Source organism: Canis lupus, chromosome 2 (genome assembly GCF_048164855.1).
Source record: "Canis lupus baileyi chromosome 2, mCanLup2.hap1, whole genome shotgun sequence".
In the NCBI taxonomy this organism is placed as follows: domain Eukaryota; kingdom Metazoa; phylum Chordata; class Mammalia; order Carnivora; family Canidae; genus Canis; species Canis lupus.
The window spans coordinates 87,507,240-87,526,985 of NC_132839.1; the positions used below are offsets into that span (position 1 = coordinate 87,507,240).

The 19,746-nt window shown below is 38.9% G+C and overlaps 1 protein-coding gene across 6 annotated transcripts in view; it reads left to right on the forward strand.

Annotated features, from left to right (window-relative positions):
• The window catches only part of PPARGC1A (PPARG coactivator 1 alpha), a 638,569-nt gene that overhangs the window by 334,854 nt on the left and 283,969 nt on the right, over nucleotides 1–19,746 (forward strand). For 3 of the 6 annotated variants that reach the window (XM_072809006.1, XM_072808984.1, XM_072808995.1), the window contains one exon: nucleotides 3,697–3,864. The exons of 1 other annotated variant lie outside the window; for it this stretch is intronic. In XM_072809006.1, coding sequence (XP_072665107.1) covers nucleotides 3,796–3,864 — 69 coding nt within the window. In that variant the 5' untranslated portion in view covers nucleotides 3,697–3,795. Of the gene's footprint in view, nucleotides 1–1,470; nucleotides 1,528–1,600; nucleotides 1,781–3,696; nucleotides 3,865–19,746 lie in introns of those variants that run through there. 2 more of the 6 variants (XM_072809022.1, XM_072809017.1) reach the window with 2 other exon arrangements.

A 19,746-nucleotide genomic window follows, 5' to 3' on the forward strand; every position in this document is an offset into this window, starting at 1 on the left:
TTTATGTACACTTTCAACCTTTTTATACAGACACTGGTCATGTTGGATCAAAGTTCACCCTGATGACCTTGTTTTAGCTTGATCACCATTGTCAAAACCCTATGTCCAAGTAAGGTCACATTTTGAGGTACTAATGGTTGGGACTCCAACATATCTCTGTGGGAGGACATAATACAATGCATGACATGGGTCATAGTTATTAACACTTGCATTTGAAAACCATTTAAAGAAAAAAAAAAAAAAGACTCTCCCAGTGGTGTCCCAGAGCAGGTTAAAATTTGTGTTCTGAAATGTCAGTGCTGTGATCTGGCCAGAGTGTTATCTCTACTTTTCTTTATACTTTATTTTCATAGTCAAAACTTCCCTTTAATGAAAACATTTTACCAAGGTGGAAACAAAACTAATTCTTCTTTGGGTTGCTTGATTTAAGAATAGTGAATAAAAGCTATGCTATTTAATAAGCTCCTCTATTCACGTATGTTCTCATTATGTTTACATTTGGGAGACATGTACTTTATCAGTAGCGAATTTATACCGTGCCACATTTATTATTTGATGCTTCATTTTGCTTTCATTAATTTCCTTGCTAAATGATAAGTAGCATTAAAGTCATGCTATTCTGAGTTTGCATTCTGAGACAGAGTGACACTGCATTATTGAACACTTTTACCCTTTCTTTTTAAAATTCATATTTCTACATCCTCTGTGGAAATGGCCACGCTTAATGCTACTAGCTTATGAGTAGGAGAAATGTAGGCCGTAAAAGAAGGGGAAATACTGGAGTGGAGAGACATGTGTAGCACAGGCTTGGCTTGTCATGGAATCTATTTAAAATTATATTGCAGACTTACTCAAGGCTTGCGATAAATGCTCTAGGTGGATTGTCTCATGTTATTCTTACAATGACTCCGTATAATAAGAATGGTGTATTGGCCGGGGTGGGCTAGGTGATGCTGAGGGAACAAACAACCCTGAAAGTTTATTTCTTGTTCCCATAGTGTCTGTTGTTGGTCCGGGTTACTCTCCAAGGTAACCATTCTCCATGAGTCAGCTCAGCCGTCCGGTTTGCTTTGGTAGTAAGGCACAACTTATCAACACATGCCTCGTGATCACTGCATTACGGGGGGAAGGTGGGCTGACAGTCAAGTGCCAGTGATCAAGGCCTCCCCGTGGGAAGTGATACCCATCCTTTTCCCCATATTTCATTGGTCGAAACAAGTCATGTGCTTATGGTTAATTTTAAGGTGTTTAAGGCAATTCAGTCTTGCTGCGTGACTGGAATAGAAGAGAATCAGATATTGAAAACAATAAAATGCCTAACTGAGATGATAATGCCACCCTTTTTCAGGCATGGAAACTAGGGTTCTGAGGCATTGGGTGACCTGGTCAGGGATCCAGAGCTACATCATAATAGGGCTGCTAATCAAACCTAGGTCCTTTTGACTTTAAAGACTGTAGTCAACCACTTTGTGTCCTGCCTTCTATAACAACTGATTGAGCGGCCTTGCAGATGGTGTGATTCAAATGGTAAAACTGATTGCTCCCAGCGTTCCTTATAGGGTCCTGTTGCTAAAGTGTTTACAGAGAGAGGGAAGAACTGATGATTGGTGAGGCTGCCATTGAGTCTAGCATCTGGGAAAATATTCTGGACCCTTGTGCTTCTGGCCCATCTCTTTTTACACCTCAGGATAACCTCTGGAGAAGCATCTGAATATTCTCAAAAAAAGAGAGAAGCCAAGCGAGTAAAGGAAGGCTTTTGCATTTATCTGCTTTGCTAGAGGTGAGGTGCAAAATATAGTCTTGTGATTATTAAAAGGATAGTAATGGCAAGTTAGGCTTGTATGGCAATTTCTAGTCTACAAAACATGTTCATCAATAATCTGAAGATATGAGGAAACCTATGTGCATTAACTGACAGTGACATCGTATCAGTGAAGTGTGATTGTCAAGGCAGACGATGTGATCCAAGACTGCACAAGTAAAAGGGCATGATGTAGGGATCTAGAACACTGTAGTCAGATCTGAGTTAACACTTGGCCCATAACCTGGGCAGATATATTTGTCTCTTGAATTCTTCATCTATAAATCAGGAGCATAATGATGACTTCATAGAATCTTTATACAGAATAAATGAAGTAAGGCTAATGAAGCACTTAAAACAGTGCTGGTCACCTAGTTCCATGCTCAGTAGATGCTGGCTGTTATTATAGTTATTATTATTATTATTATTATTATTATTATTAGGAGGAGGAGGAGGAGGATTTTCCAAATAAGGTATGTGATAATTAGGCTCTGTGTACAATGGTCGATCACAGCAGAAATACTATATTGGCTTCTGGAATATTACAATCACTATCACCAGAGGTAGTGGAATGAATTTTGAGGCTAGTAACCAGGATGAAAAAATTCCCAAGGGCCTCTCACATGGTTTGCTAAAGAAATAGAAAGATCTCACCTGGAAAAGAAACCCTTTAGCAGAGGCTTGAGGCATGGACCACTATTGTCCTTGGATCTTTGAAGGGTCGTCCTACAGAATAGTTTTTAGTCTTATTCCTTATAGAATTAAAGAGTAGTGCAGTTATAGAAGTGACAAGGGGAAGGCTATTGATTGATTTGGGGACAAAGCTATCAACCATAGAATAAGACTGTCTCAGGAGGGGGTGAGTTTACCACTTATGATGGTATAAGCATTGTTTGACGGGTTGTGGGGATTCAAGCAACAGAAGAGTGATTAGATTCGAGAAACCTCAAATGATATTCAAAACTGAGTTCTGTGATTTTAATCCTGGGTTCTGAAGGGGATGAAGCTTTGGCAACAGTATTTTTACAAAGCTTTCCAGTTGTTTGTGCTGTGCAGCCAAGTTTGAGAACCACTGTTCTAACTGAAAAGAAGTAGGTGCTATTGACAGTAGCCCCAGCTACACGTCTTAAAACTATAGGTAATCAATTCTGAACAGCAGGAGAGGGTCATTCTGTGTGAGAAGCCACTGAAGCAGGATAGAGTTTGGTTGGATTTGGTTTGGTTTATCCTCACATTTTGAGGAGTCTGTCCGAACTGAAACCTCTGATCATTTTGGATAATCATTCGGGAAAAGGGTGGTGGTCCATGGTCAAGGTCGAGTGTCTGCGGCAAAACATCCCATGGGGTGAAACCAGGGACTCTAGATGCTCAGGATTCAACTATAGGGATCAGTCTATTTTTCACCCCAGGGAGCTTGCTATTTTTCATGTTTACTGGCTGCTGAGTGATTCATATGGTGCTGGGGGAGATGTGTTCAAATGAAATGTGTTGCTTCTATGTAAAGGAGCTTATTACTTCCAGGATATTCCAGCCTATTGATGCAACCCTGCAGAACAATGCAAATTCTGGTTGTGTGTGTGTGTGCATGTGTGTGAGATGTGTGTTGGGGTAAGGAGAAGATGGGAGCACACATAGAAATGCATATTTCTAGGGCATAGAGCATGCCTTCACACTTCCCTTCTCTGACCTTTATGCCAGAAGCATAAGAATGACCCATTGTCCGCTGGCTCTGGAGTTTAGTTGTTCCTAATCTCTGGACTCTCAATGGCTGAGCTGGCCTCTCGCCTGGCCAGTTGGCAGCTGTCAGGGTAGCCCCGTGTATCCCAAATTTATTCCCATGTGGCTTCTTCCTGCCCGATCCCTCATCCTCTGGCCTGGCATTTTCTCCATGACAGTCTGCCCCTGAACTGCCTTCGCTGCCGCTTTGGTAAAGGCTTGCAACGAAAGGGAGTAACAGCCACTGGCGGATCCAGTTTGTGCAAGCAGCATCAGCAATGGATGAGACCTCCCCCAGGCTGGAAGAAGACTGGAAAAAAGGCCTTCAGCGAGAAGCGAGCTGGCAGGTAAGTGATGTCCTCAGCTCCGGACGGACCCAGATCTCTCTCTGTCTCTTTCTCTCAACTCTTTCGCCCAAGCGTAGGTAATTCGCATCAGCCTGTTTGCAGAACTGCATTATCTGCAGACACATCCATTTGGGAAAAGTCCTCATTAATTTCCATTTCTTTGTAAACCATGCAAATAAGACTCCAAATGAATTTACTCCATATTCTCAAGCAAGCTAATAGAGTTTTACAAATCTATAGATGTTGCTAAATTTATACTTTCTTAATAAAGGCCCTTGAATTAACAAGTTGCAGGTGTATATCAAAGGAAACATGCAGATTTGGTTTGTGTGAGTACAAGCTCATTGTAATATAAAAATTTAATACAACACCTGTCATCAGACTTACTTTATGGTGTTATAGTAGCTTGGAATAAGGGGCTTGGTTTTAACCTATTTTAATGAGGTGACCATTCTTTTAATGCAGCTTGCGTGCCTTTCTTATTTATGCTGAACTCATAATAGGTAGAAGCTCCGTGGTATGCAGAGAGTTCAAGCTAAAGGATTCATTTTGGTGTAGAGGCAGTTTTCATTAAAATATGCAAAGCAGTAATGTTTATACGTTACAATACCTATTTCAAATTAGCAAAATTATATGCTCCTGTCTCGTAAGCTGCCAACTGAAATCCCTTCCTAAATCCTGTTGAATGGCTTTGATTACTCTTCTTCACATTACACATTACACACCTCTAATGCATATTTTTACGCATCCACTGCATTGCTATTTAATTAGACAACAATATTGAAGAGCGATGCCAGAGCTCTTTTTTTCTTAAATGCCACTGCCTTATGGAAAAAGAACACTTCCATGCATGAAGCGTTTCTTTTGGGTGGTGTCGGATAAAGTGAAACTGTGATTTTCCATTTTGTCTATGGCAGAAAGTTTCACAGAACAATGGTGATTCAGGAATTAGTTGATTTTCAACATCAATTATAAAAAAATAATTCTCTCTTTTTATAAAAAGAGGGAAAGTTTTCATAAAATTTCTCTGCAGGAGAAATTCTAGAGAAATATGGCACTGATATTGACAGGTATGTTCTGTTCTAAGCAATGTGATGTTAAGTAAGGAGCTTCCGAAAAAAACATCCTCCAGCCTGCCATGAAATTGGCGTCCTTCCACTTTGAGTGGGAGCATTATTTAGGAAGTAGGAAGGGATACAAAATGAATCTCTGCATGCTACTTTGAGAATGTCATGTGGTGGGTCTCCAGGGGGTCTAAACAAATATTCAGATATTTTATGGTAGGTGGTTGTGACTTTAGGATTTTTGCCTTTTGTTTATGAGTTTTCCTTTAGAAAGTTAGCATTTTATATATAGTCTTTGCCTCAAGGGAGGATTAAAGAAGGAAGGATGTGAGCAGATGACTCAGAGATCTCTGTAGACAAAATATTTAAATTAGAAACATGAAATCCAAATGTTTATGTAAAAAAGCACGTGTTTTATAATGTCAGCATCCCATGAACCTTTAGCTTAGTAATTTCCTAGAGGCAAATAATGCACATGCTCTCTTTGCTTCTTGCTTCTAAAGATGCAATCCTATATTCTGGTCAACCCCCGTCATTGGATAACTGAAGCTCTTCAGTAGTGGAAGTAGTGCTTATGAAAAGGGCATTCTATTCTCTGGTTTGGTCTCTTTGACTCTTGGTAATGCAATGGATGGAAATGATGTCAAGTATGTCCGCTCCAGCTTCACCTATTCCCCACCCCCCCATTGAGCGCTGCCTGCTGCCCCCACCCTCTGGTCATCAGTATGGCCATGCCAGGTTCCCATATGCACAAAGTCACCCCATTTCTGCTGACAGTCAAGCTGTCCCCAAAGGAGGAAATTAAATCTAATGGCACCAGATGCAAGAGTTTTGTGAGAATGACTTCCTTTAGCCATCCATGGTAGTGATGAATTTGGGATTTTAAAACAAATTGTGAGTGATGTTGAAGCTTTAGTTTAGCCAAGTACTACATTTCTTACTGAAAATGATCCAATACTTTCCTATCCACCTACTATTTATCAATCACTGTGGTAGGGGTTCTGTGTGTGAGTGTGCGTGTGTGTGCACGTGTGTACGTGCATGCAGATGCCTACGTGTGTGTGTATATATGTGTTTGTCCACATCTCCATAAGCAGCCTAGAAGAGTGATATGATTGCTTCCATTTTATAGATGAAAAAATGAAGACTCGAGGAAGTTATATAACCTGTTGAAAGCCATCCAGTGCTCAAGTTCAGGCCTGTTTGAATCCAATGCCAATTCCACTTTTGTTGCTGTGTGATCTGAATTGAATTTTATCTCATTTTTTATATCATGGAATAGTAGTTTATGAGCAGCTGTGACGTGGGCAGGAAGGAAGCAGAAGGAAGAAAAGGAGAAAGCATGACAATCTTCTAATAGAATAATCAATCTCTGAATCATTAAGACTTTAATAAAATGTTTTTTTTAATAGTTTGTTTTTTTAACCCTTACCCTATACCAGGCATGAATTTACATTTCTAATTCTTAAAAGTACTCTGACAGACAGATATTATTTGATCCTATTGTACAGATGGGGAGACTGAGACTCAGTGATATTAGGCAATGTGCCCAAGGTCACACAATGGCTAAGATGCTGAAAAGAGATGTGGGCCCACTGAGACTGACTCTGAGGCCTCTGCTCTTACACAAGGCTGCCTCTTGGAGTGTATTTTCAAATGACATTTTGATCATACATATTTTAACTATCTCATCTCACAATGATGTGATGGGATTTGGCCTATGAGAAGTCCCCCGATAGTTCTTTTTTTTTTTATTTAACTTTTGTTTTGTTTTTGTGTTTGTGTTTTAAATTAAGAGTTGAGCAAAAATGGCTTACTCACTCACTTCTTCAGAATGTTTTTTAGTTGGGTGCTGTTTGCTTTAAATGAACCAGCTTACCTATGGAGTTGGAAATGAAGTAGATGCAATTTCTAGAATCAACTGTAAATCTGAAAATCCATTTAAGCATATAACCCGTACTGGAAAACCAGCAGTGGCTGTGTCAAAGTTAATGTTCCTGCCTCTCCTTCTCAGCTATGGGAGAATCAAGGGAACAGAGGTGGCAATGGCTTATGCCACCAGGTAGCCATCTGACCCCTGGCAAACGTACTTAAGGCAATGGCTTGCCTTCTTCACGTGTAAAATGAGGAGATTGTGCTTGAGTGAGGAGGGACGGTGGAAGGAGACATGGTGCTACGTTCTTGTTCTGAGCAATTCTCAGTTGAAAGATCTTGAGAGGCAGATGACTTGTTTCTGTATAACACTGTACCTTGAGGTTGTTGCCTTTAAAATAACCGATGTAATTGCAGAACGGCCATTTTGAACTCTGTCTGTCGATATCGTCTGTCTGTGCCTGTCTCCCCCACAAGAAGATAAATTTCTCAGGGCAGAGACGCAGCTTGTGTGCCTTCGTATCTCTGCACTTAGCACTGAGACTGGCACACACTCAACCCTGATGAACCTTGCTGAACTGAGGGAATTGCAAATGTGAGCTGGAAGAAAGCTGAGACACGATCTGGCTCTGATTTTGCTCTGGAAGAATTTGAAGAACCAAGAGGCCCAGGGAGGCTGAGTGACGGCCCCGAGTTCCACGGCTGGTTAGTGAGGGGCAGGGAATACCACTCTTAGCTTCAGCTCTCTTCTCTCTGGGCCACTTCTCCATGAACTTCCTATGCCTCAACTTTCTCAGCCATAAAATTGGACTAGACCATTCTATCTGTGTCGAAGTATCTTTATTTCTCATGGTACCTCTACTGGACAGATGCTGTAGATAAGTGCCAAGAACATGGGATCCAGAGCCAGTCTTCTGGGTTCTAAACTTGATATCATCAATTTCTGACTAGGTAACATTGGTAAAGTCTGTAACTTCTCTATTCTTCAGTGTCATCCTCTCCTCACCTGCAAAATGGAGATAATTATCCTAGTTACCATATAAGGTTGTTGTGAGGAGTAAATGTATTAATTTATGGAAAGTGCTGAGAAGAGCACTTCAGTAAGTGCTGTTAAGTGACCCACAGTGTGCACTATATGTGTCAGCTATTGTCTGCCTATTGTCTATGTAATGTGTTCAGCTATTCGATGTTTCTTTGAATACCTACTATGTGCAAAGCACATCCACAGTTAAGTGGGTGAAAAAGTGGCTAGAGACAATATCCTTGAACTTGAGGACATGGTGGGGCAAGTGCTGCAGGTCATTATGATTATAGAAGAGCCATAAAATGCTCCGTATCCTGGAAACCCTGAGGAGTAGTCTCATGGAAGAGGTAATACTGGAGCTAATTAAACAAAGAAAATGCCTGGAGCCAGACAGGAGGGAGAGAATTCAGGCCAAGAGAGAGAACGGGTCAGAGATAGGAAGGGGAGAGACTCTAATGTGTTGAGCAGCCAGTTGTCCTGTGGGTCTAGCCTTTCATGGTGAGGCAGGAATGGTGGGAAATGAGTCTAGACAGGGAGGGAGTAGAGAGGTCCTGTGTGGCCAGGCCAAACAGCTTCAAATGGCTGTGGGGAGCCATGAGTGGATTTTAAGCAGACATCTGACATAAGGATAATGTTTTTTTTTTTTTTTTTTTTTTTTTTTTTAAAGAAAGACCATTCTGATTTCAGTGTGGATGATAAGAGACTGCTTCACTATTTTAAGTGAGGGTAGGTTGGATTGTGGAAACAAGATGGAGATGGAAGGGGGATTCAGAAATATCTAGATGATGCCAGCCTCAAGATTTGGTGATTGATTGATGCAGGGTGTGAGGATATGGGAAGAGTCAAATGGCCCTTAGGTTTTTCTTTAGGGCATCTAGGTGGATATGGGTATACTATCTAAAAAGAGATTATCAGAGAGAAGATGGTCTCTGGGCTCATGATGGGGTAGATAATAACTACCAAAGAGTGAGGGGGAGTTATAATAAATATGAGTAATATAGTATTTTATACTAGGAGGATAAACAAAACCCTGTGAGGGCTCGAGATTCTCATACAGGGTAATAATATTAGGAATACACTGATCAAGAGCTTACTTTGTGCCAAGAGCTGTTTTAAGCATTTTACTTATATTAAATCATAGAATCCTTATCATTGTGGCATTAGAGAGCTATGAGTAGCATCTTCATTTTAAAGATGAGGAAGTTTCAGAGAGTTTAGGGACACATAATTAGTACCTGAGGCCTGGGCCAAAGCAGACTGGATCCAGAGTTTGTAAGCACCATACGATGATGTCTGTCCATGTGGTGCTAGGTGGTAGGCATGGCTTCACAGACTAGATGGCATTTGAGCCAAGTTTTTAAGGAGGAGTATAATTTTAAAAAATATTTTTATTTATTTATTTAAAAAAAATTTAAAAATATTTTATTTATTTATTCATGAGAGACACACACACACACAGAGGCAGAGACACAGGCAGAGGGAGAAGCAGGCTCCCTGCAAGGAGCCTGATGTGAGACTCAATCCCGGACCCCAGGAACAAGCCCTGAGCTGAAGGCAGATGCTCAACCACTGAGCCACCCAGGCATCCCCAAAATATTTGTATTTAAATTCAATTTAGTTAACATATACTGTGTTATTAGTTTCAGGGGTAGAATTTAGTAATTCATCAGTTGCATATAATGCCCAGGGCTCATTACATTAAGTGCCCTCCTCCATGCCCATCATCCAGTTACCCCCCCCCCCCCCCCCCGCCACTTACCTCCCCTCCAGCAACCCTCATTTTGTTTCCCAGGGTTAAGTCTCTTATGGTTTGTCTCCCTGTTTTTGTATTATTTTATTTCTCCTTCCCTTCCCCTTTACTCATCTGTTTTGTTTCTTAAATTCCACAGATGAGTGAAATCATATGGTGTTTGTCTTTTTCTGACTGACTTATTTCACTTAGCACAATATCCTCTAGTTCTATCCACGTCATTGCAAATGGCAAGATTTCATCATTTTTGATGGTTGATGGCTGAGTAAAATTCATACATATATATATGATATATTCGTATATACACACCACTTCTTTATCCCACTGTCAGTGGAATATGGGCTCTTTCCATATTTTGGCTATTGTGGACATTGCTGCTTAACCATGGAGGTGCATGTGTCCCTTCAAATCACTATGCTTGTATCCTTTGGATAAATACCTAGAAGTGCAATTGCTGGCTCATAGGGTAGTTCCATTTTTTAACTTTTCAGGGGAAACACCATACTGTTTTCTAGAGTGTCTGCACCAGTTTGCATTCCCACCAACAGTGTAAGAAGTTTCCTTTTCTTCCACATCCTTGCCAACATCTGTTGTTTCTTGTATTGTTAATTTTAGTCATTCTGACCAGTGTTAGGTGATATCTTATTATGGTTTTGATTTGTATCTCCCTGATGCTGAGTGATACTGAACATTTTTTCATGTGTCTGTTGGCCATTTATATGTTTTCTTTGGAGAGATGTTTGTTCATGTCTTCTGCCCATTTCTTGAGTGGATTTTTTTGTTTTTTGGGTGTTGAGTTGATAAATTCTTTATAGATTTTGGATACTAGCCCTTTACCTGATAAGACATTTGCAAATATCTTCTCCCATTCTGTAGATTGCCTTTTAGTTTTGTTGAGTATTTCCTTTGCTGTACAAAAGCTTTTTATCCTGATGAAGTCCCAATACTTCATTTATGCTTTTGTTTCCCTTGCCTTTGTAGACGTGTCTAGCAAGAAGTTGCTGTGGCTGAGGTCAAAGAGGTTGCTGCCTATGTTCTCCTCTAGGATTTTGATGGATTCCTGTCTTACATTGAGGTTTTTCGTCCATTTTGAATTTATTTTTGTGTGTGGGGTAAGAAAATGGTCCAGTTTCATCCTTCTGCATGTGGCTGTTCAATTTTCCTAACACCATTTGTTGAAGAGACTGTCTTCTTTCCATTGGATATTCTTTCTTGCTTTGTCGAAGATTAGTTGACCACAGAGTTGAAGGTCCATTTCAGAGTTCTCTATTATGTTCCATTGATCTATGTTTCTGTCTTTGTGCCAGGACCGTACTCTCTTGATGATTACAGTTTTGGAATACTGCATGAAGTCCAAGGGATGCATGATTTTTGAGCAGTAAAAGCCTGAATTAGAATCTAGGTGCTCCTACTTCACTAATGGTGGATATGCTCTGTGTAAGGCAGACAGAACAGTGTCTTCTACTTGTCTCTCTCTGAGTTCAATAGGTCTCATAAGATTATGGGACTAGCTGAGTTTCTCAAGGTAGGGCAGGCCAACTCTTTAGCACCCCCAAAGGTTGCTTATGGTAATGGAGATTTCTAGCAAGTTTCTCCCAGTACTCAGTGGGTCTATTCCCAACAGACTATGATGTATAGGAAATGGTAGGCCTGGAAGCTAGGGGTCTAACTGGGGAAGGTCTACTGGTCCTCAATGTGTGGCCTCAGGCAAGTCCCTCACCTCTCTGAGCTCTTTTTTCCTCTGTAGGATGGGAAGCAAAATACCTACCTCTCAGGTAAAAACTCAGTGAAATACTGTGTTTGAAAGAACTTTGTCTGCTGCAAAGCATCACACAAGTGTAAGATTTCATTTCTATTAACTGAAAACAAAGCAGAATCGTGTCATTGAAATGATGCCAAATACAGAAATAATTTTATGTACTCTGTCCCTCTTCCAATTCTCTTCCAATTCCAAAACACTATTTGTGTTTTGATTTCCAAGTTGGAAAGAAAATAAGTAGGTTTGATGGTATTTTCTGTTCTCAGGAAAGGATTCATTTTTTAAATATTTGAAGCAACTTACATTGGGATCAATGGAATAGTGACTCACATTTTGAGGTTACTTCATGTTTAGGGAAATCTACATCAAGATATGAAAGTCATCTATTAGGTGATTAAATGGTGATGTTGGGTCAAAGTTGGCACCTGAGGATGTAGACTGAGCAGTTATAACTTTATGTCAAAGCTGCAATGGACCTAGCAAGAAACATTTTGAATGTAGAACATGTAAGTTTAGGTTAGTTAGAAAACAAGTTCTATTTTTTCCTTTATTGTTACATTTCTGACACAATGATATGTTTAAGAAGACTCCTTTCCTTGCTGGTTGTGATTTTTTTTGTTGCTGCCTTTTAGATTATGTGGGACTCATTTACTCAATCATTCATTCACTTGGTCCAGGAAGGTAAACTGCTGATATATTTCTTAGATTCAAATGTCATGGCTTCATAAAGTTAGAAGAGAGCTTGAGATGGCCTGTCATTGTTTTCACCCTACATGCTCTTCCTTCTGAGCAGATGCAAGTCCAGAGGCTGAAGATAGATGACCTTATACATCTTCACTCCGTAGCTCATTCTTATGTCTAACAAACAATTCTTAGGTTAAGGAAATTCTTCCCTGTGGTGGATTTAAATGGCACCCTTTATAGCGTAGGACCAGTTCTGCTTCTTCATCCTCTCTGGAGGTGGAGAAAAACAGCTCAGTCACTGTCCTCAGAAATCAGCCTTCCTGGCCTTGAAGATAATTATGAAAGCAGCCCTTAGCTTTTGCATCTCAAGGCTAAGCAGCCTAAATGCTTAGGTATAATTCTTCATTTCCATCTTCTTGAGTTTCTCTGAACCTTCTCCAAGTCTGCTCATTACCCTTAACTTCTATAGCCTAGAACTTTTGAAGAGAATTCGGCTAGGGCTAACCAGTAGTGATCATCTGCTCGTTCATTTTTTCAACTAAGACACATTTATTGAGCTCCACATTTTAAATACTAGACCTCTGGGCAAAGCACTGAGGGTACAAAGATAAGTAAAAACAGCATAATGTAGCATTTAAGAGCCAGGTTCATATCATGGATCACTGCTTACCAGCTGTATGACCTTGGGCATGTTGTTTAAACTCTATGTCTTAGTTCCCTCATGGGCAAGATGAGATAATGGTAGTATCTATCTCATAGGGTTGTTGTAAGGATTAAATAGATAAATACATGCAGTGCACTTGGAATAGTGGTTGGCACATAGTTATGGCCATGTAACTCTTTGTTCTATAATATAAAAATTAGATAAGATGCAGACCCTGCCCTCGAGCTGTACCACTCCACTTGGAAGGATAAACTAATAAATGAGCATCTAATTACAATGTGGTATGCCCAGTACTCTAGCAGTATGTGGGATGGAAGTTCGGAGGACCAAGAGGAATTATGTCTCAGGGCACCAGGAATGGCTTTATGGTTCAAGGAAGGTAAACTGTTTGATATACTTCTTAAATTCACATATCATTGACTTATAGGCTGGGAGAGACCTTGGGATGACACCTCATTGTTTATTTTCACCTTGCAGATCACTGAGTTGGATCTTAGGAGGAGAGTAAGGGCTTTCTAGGTGGTGGAGAGGGTGAAAAGGCATTCTAGTCAGACAGAGCCTTGTGAACAAAGAACTGAAAGCATAAATGTTGGCACGTGTTTGAAAAAATAGTGAGTGGCTAGTTGTATCATGGGCGTGACAGGCTGGGAGGCTGGGAGGAGGGTCTTCCATCTGCATGGCATCAGATCATGAATGGGGTTGGAGGCCTTTGTTGTCTTATCCTTAACCTAACCCATGCTCATGAAGCTTTATTTTAAAAAGCTATAGATCAGTAAGGGAGGCTGCCAAAGCATTTCATGTTTCTCTTCTAGTAGTTTTCTTACTCTGCCTTGGATCGGAGTTATGTGTCAATCCCTGGAGGCCAGAATCTGAATCTTACTCATTTCCTGTTTTCTCTCAGGGCCTAGCATAGTACCAGGCACAGAACAGGCTTAAGTTATGTGTGTTGAAATGAAGTTTGCTGTGTATAACCAGTGCCCTCATCTGCCGGTTCTAGGACAGCCAATTGTGCTTATGCATGAATGAACAAATGCAAATAAATGAATCCAGGGATTTTACAGTTTTCAAATTTGACTCAATTTCGAGCACCTCTTGGGAAGGGAATGGTTTTGTGTAAAACCCCCAAAACCAATATGAGATACAAATTCTCCCTGTGGTGTCTTTGCCTTTTACATTCGGCTTCTTGTACTACTACTGTACGTCACGTTCCTGGCTGATTATTCTGATTGGAGCCCAATGAGCCCTAGGGTGAATTTAAGATTTCCATTTTTCCCTTCTCAAATTCCTTCTTGAGCAATGACTTATATAGGTCACAGTCCACGCTGACAATGGCTAGAGAACATTCACAGTGTGGAGGGCAGGTTTTAAAAGAAGGTTGAGGGAAAAAGGCAGCTCTTGAGCATCTAAAGAGACAAATATGTTTTACATCAAGTTCCCCTGTTGAAAAAATGTCAAAAGAAGTGAGAAATACTCAAGTTGTAGCAGCTGGTTGAATGCAGTGATTCTCTCACTTAGGGCGCAAAAGCCACAATTTTCTATCTAATTCACTACTCAATCATTCCATGGCCCCTGTCTCAAGCTCAATTTAAGCTCAGTCCCCAGTACACAGAGCCACTGTACAGTGTATAAAGAAATGACTGGCTGAAAGGACTGAGGGGAAGAAGAAGCCATGTGGCGACCCAGAGCTTGAGTCACCAACTGGTCCTGGGATCACGTGGCATCTCTCTCCAAAGCGTCTCCGGAAGTCCATGTAAAATAGGTCATTTCTCCTTTAGCCTTTAAATTGTGATTATCACTGCCTGATAGAATAATATGACCAGACATAGCCTGATGCTTCTGTTCAAGTGCTCACCACATGTATTGGGGAAATAGACAAATTTACTGGAGTCTCAGGGTAGTGCCTGGATTGAAAGTTTGCTGCCTCAAGGGCTTTGAATTGAAATGGAAACAGGCTGGCTCTGCAGAACTCTATTACTGTTGATGACTATTTGTCTTTTTCAGAGGAGTTTGGGTGAGCAATAAATATGACTGCTCTTTAGGGAGAGCGTCCTAGAAACTGTTGGATCTTTCCTTACACATGTCAATTGTATTTCAGTTTTCAAAGGCACTTTTCCATTTATACTCCTTTTTCAATCTCCTAGAAGCCCAATGAAGGAAATGGCAGCAATGCTATTATTACCAACTGTCAAATGAATAAACCGAGGGCTGATAGGTTAAGAGCCTTGCCCAACAGGACCAGGACTAGAACCTGAGTATGAAATAAAATCCTGTGTTTATTCACTCAGGTCTACTGCCTCTCTGCTCACTGGTCAGGGTGTGCATGAAGCTTATAAAAAACTGCATTCTTAAGTGAATACCTAATTAGCCCCAATCAATTGTCACTTTTCTTAAAAAGTGTGACATTTAAAGCTAAAAACTTGTATGTAACTCTTTCTGAGGAAGAACTACACTCCCTAACACCAACAATGAAATTGTCTGGTGAAAAAGCAAGATGTTCATGTTTCTCCATGCTGATCATAATGCTTCAGGCATGGGCTTCGTGCAGTGGTGGGAGTCCAGCAGGGCTATTACACAGTCAGTAATCCGGGGTATGCTGCAGAAATACATAATTTTGCGTAACACTCTAAGAGACTTTATTTTCAGCATTGCTGAATTTCTTTTTTTTTACACTGAAAAAGGAGACACACCATCTCCCGCAACTCAGCTTCTTGCCAAGATGTGACTTAAATAGCATGAATCACCTCCACTCCACCTTTTGGCTGAATCAAAGTTTCAGTGAATCAAAGATTTGAATTAATGGGACCAAAATATTTTCTTGAGAAATTTTTGGAAATTGAAATGACCAAGAGGTCACATGACACAGCTTCTTTATTTGTATGGGAATAATAATAGCCTCTGAGATGCCTTGGTCTTTGAAATACATTCTTTTCCTTAGTAATTGATCTTGGTGTTCAGACATAGCTTGAGGAGCTATAGAGAAGCATCTTATACTGTACTTTTCTTGTGTCATTAACATATTCTTCATGTCTGTGTTTCATCTGCCTAGAATCAGGCTACTCTTCTCTCTCCCATCTCCCTTCTTAACCAAAAATGTGATGAGAAAAAATTTTAAGGTGCTTATCAACTCACACTTATTTAGAATTCTAGAATGTAATATTAGTTATATTACTTAGAAGCTTGAGCTCTGAAGTCAAACCAATGGGAGATTGAATCCTGCTTTGCTATTGACTAGTTGGATAACTTTGGACATATTTCTACTGTAGAGCCTCCGTTTCATCACCTTTAAAATGGGATTACACTAGTAACTTTGTTTCTACAATAATTATGAAAGTCAAAGGAAATAATCTACCCAAATCCCTTGGGAAAGTGGCTACCATATCAAAAGTACTCAGTAAAATTTAGTGATTATTATTCTCATTATAAAGGTATTTCCATTAAGACCAGCATCGTGACAATGCTGTTCATGATCTCATTCATTCCAACCTACTAAGAAGTAAAATATAGAAAGAGAAGATAAAAGTTTATCATATTATCAGGTAAAATTATTGTTTACATAGTAGCAAAGATATTTAGAAAAATTAAATAATAGAAAAAATGAGAGTTGAGTTAGGTGATTAAAATAAAACAAATATACAAAAATTAACAACTTTGTGGCATAGTAGTAATAACCAGTTAGAAAGTGCAAAGATAAAAATCAAAGTAGTATTAAAATATAAACTATCTAAGATTAAACTTATTGAGTGACAATGCATATTCTGTATGAAGAAAGCAATAAGACCAACAGGAAACATATAAGAAAACTTGAATATATGGAGAGGTATCATCTTCCTAGAAAGGATGAATAAATACAGTCAATACTTTAATTCTTCTCAAATGAATGTACATATTCAATGTAACTTTAATCAAAATCATATTGCTGTTATTGTTTTCTGGAAACTTGATCATGTATCCTCAACTTCATCTTGAACGATAAATACAATGAAAGAGTTAAAAACTAGGAAGTAAGGTAGTAAAGCAGGCTTTTCTCTAGAAGATATTGTAAGGTACTATGTGGTTATGGTAATTAGAACAGGATGTTCTGAAGGAAGAACCAACAGACAAATGGGGTTAAAATAAACCAGAAACAGGCACTAGTAAAAGTAAGAGCTTAGGATGTGAATGTGGTCAGTGTTACATTACCAATTAGTTGAGATTATGCTGCATATACGAATTATGCAGTAAATGGTAGTGAGTCACCTGACTGGGAGAAAATGCTACAAATTAAATTCCAGAGAGAAAAAGTAAAATGTAAAAAATCCAAAACTTATAAATGAAAGAATAAAATAAAATAATATTGTCTGATCTTGGAATGCGAAAACTTTTTTTTTCTTTTTTTAGATTTTATTTATTCATGAGAGACACAGAGAGAGAGGCAGAGACGCAGGCAGAGAGAGAAGCAGGCTTCATGCAGGGAGCCTGATGTAAGACTTGATCCTGGGACTCTAGGATCATGCCTTGGGCCAAAGGCAGACTCTCAACCTCTAAGCCACCCAGGCGTCCCAAGAAAACTTTCTAAGCATAAAGGGAAAATGTGGTAATTTTGATTATGTAAAAATTTAAAAATTCTGTCACAAGTTTAATAAAAACCCAACAAGTAATAAAGTAAAAAATTTTCAATAAATCTGGTCTAAGAAGCTTAATATCTTAAGATATTGAGATTTCATATAAATAAGAAATAAATATTCCACTAGAAAAAAATGAATTTGGTCCATAATAGGAGATATATATTATCAATAAATACATGAAAAAAACTAGTTTTGTCAGCATAAAAATCCAAATTAAAGCAATAACGAAACACAAGGGGTTATGATGTTGATGATGATGGGAAAAATCCTATGCGGCTCTTGCCTCTGCCTTTTTTGGGAGAAGGTATAAATTATTACCAACTTTCTTGAAATTAACTAGATAATATATTTTAATACTTAAAAATTTAAAAAACTTGATTTAATATGATTTTAGAACTAGATCTTAAGGAAGTCATTGGAGATAAATATAAAACTTCTTGTAAAAAGATTTTTATTTTGATGTTGTTTGTAAAAAAAAGTTTGACTCATCATGAATTTCCAATTATAGGTTAATGGTCAGACGTACCAGGACACATCCATTAAAAATACTATTTTCAATATTTAGTGTAGGAGAGGATGCTTTTGATATAATATTACGTGAAAATAGCAGAAAATATACTTTAGATTAGATAGGTTATCTGAAAACCAACAAAAGGCAGGTAAGACATCAAAAAAGTTTAAAATCCAAAGGACAAAAAGAATGATAGAGGAGATGACATTGGTGAAGAAATGTCAACTACACTGTGAAAGCTCAAAAGAGAATAAACAAATGGTAACTGACTGGCATAGCATTAAAATAATAGAAGCTTGTAAGAATAGGAATCAACAAAAAGTGGGTTGTTTTGTACTGCCAGATTCAGGAATTTAGGAATTGGATGTGCCAGGTATCTCAGAAGGTGAGGGTGTGGGATGGAATGAAGAATAGGTAAGCAGAAATATATCATATGTGACAAAATTGAGCCAGAAAAGATCTGGATTTGAGGACAATCAAGCACCATAGAGGAAGTGGTTGTATACAATAATGAAAATGAGATTTCAAGTGAAAGTTTGCATACTGAACAGTGAGAACTCAGTTCACTTATCTTCTCCAAAGTGTTCACAACTTGCCATATTGTTTGCCAGAGAGGAGAGCAAAGGAGTCCTTTCTGAGGAACGAGAAACGTCTAGGGGCCAGACCAATTGGAAAGGCCTCCTATGACAAAGGTCAGCCCTTCTCCATGTCACACTGCAGTAAAGCCTACCACTTGTAACTCCTTTTTATACTCCTGGAACTTCCAGTCAGCCTTGGATGGTTTACTTTTAAATAGAGTAGATGATCAGGTATTACTGGAAGACCTCTAATATGAAAGAGGGAGACTAAAACAGAAACAAAAAAAAAATAATTGGAGCAAACAGGGGGAAAAAGCACATTAAAAAAATCTCTAATTTATTTTGGGAAGTAAGACAATATATTGCATTCATGATACAACAATGGACCACTGTGGGAAGAAACATTCAGGAAACCAGAATGAGCTCTTGGAGGTTAAAAATACAAAAGCTGAAATTAAACTTAAGACTTGAAAACATTTTGAAAAACATCTCAAGGAATTAGGTAAAAAAACAAAAACAAAAACAAAAACAGGAAGTAGGAAAGAAAGAAAGAAACAAGAAAATTTGAGGAGCAGCCTGGGAAGACCAATATCCAAATAACAGGAATTTCAAAAAGAAATATCAGATAAAATGAAAGATCTAAGTTTACAGATAGAAGGATCTATTCACTTAGTGCCAGAATAATGAGTGAAACACACAGATACATACACACACTCACACTTGGAAACATCACTGAACTATATCAGAACATTCGTAATAAACTTACTGAATGATTCCAAGGGGGTAGAAAGACTATGCACAAAGGATTGAGATCAAATTGTTTCCATCACTTGAACCTAGAAGACATTGGATATTATATTCAAAATGTTAACAGATTCTCAACCTAGAAGTCAATATCCTGCCACTGCCTCTCATTGACATGGGAATAAAAATAGTAGACATCTTGTAGGATCAGCTAGGATGATAAACGTAAAGTTGATAAAATTTTGGAGTAGAGGAACAGTCTCAGATTATGAGGTCTTTACAAATTCTCAGAAAGTTACTAAAGGATGTGATCTAGAAAAATAAGACAGTAAACCAAGAAAGAAGATATGGGTTCCAGGAAATAAGAGGTCCAAACCCAAAGAAATTCAACACATATTCCCGGCATGGTGGCAAAAGAGAGCTCTAGGATGTCAGCTGTGCTGAATTCCTGACGAGAAGCAAGTCCAAATCACAGCAAGAGGATTAAGCACTCCTGGAGGGATGCCTCTTGGAAAAAGTGGAACTGAACAGTTGTCTAATATGAACATATTGAGAGGTATTTTTCAGCTCTATTGAACATATTGAGAAGTACTTTTCAGCTCTGACATAGAGTTTGTCATTGAATCAA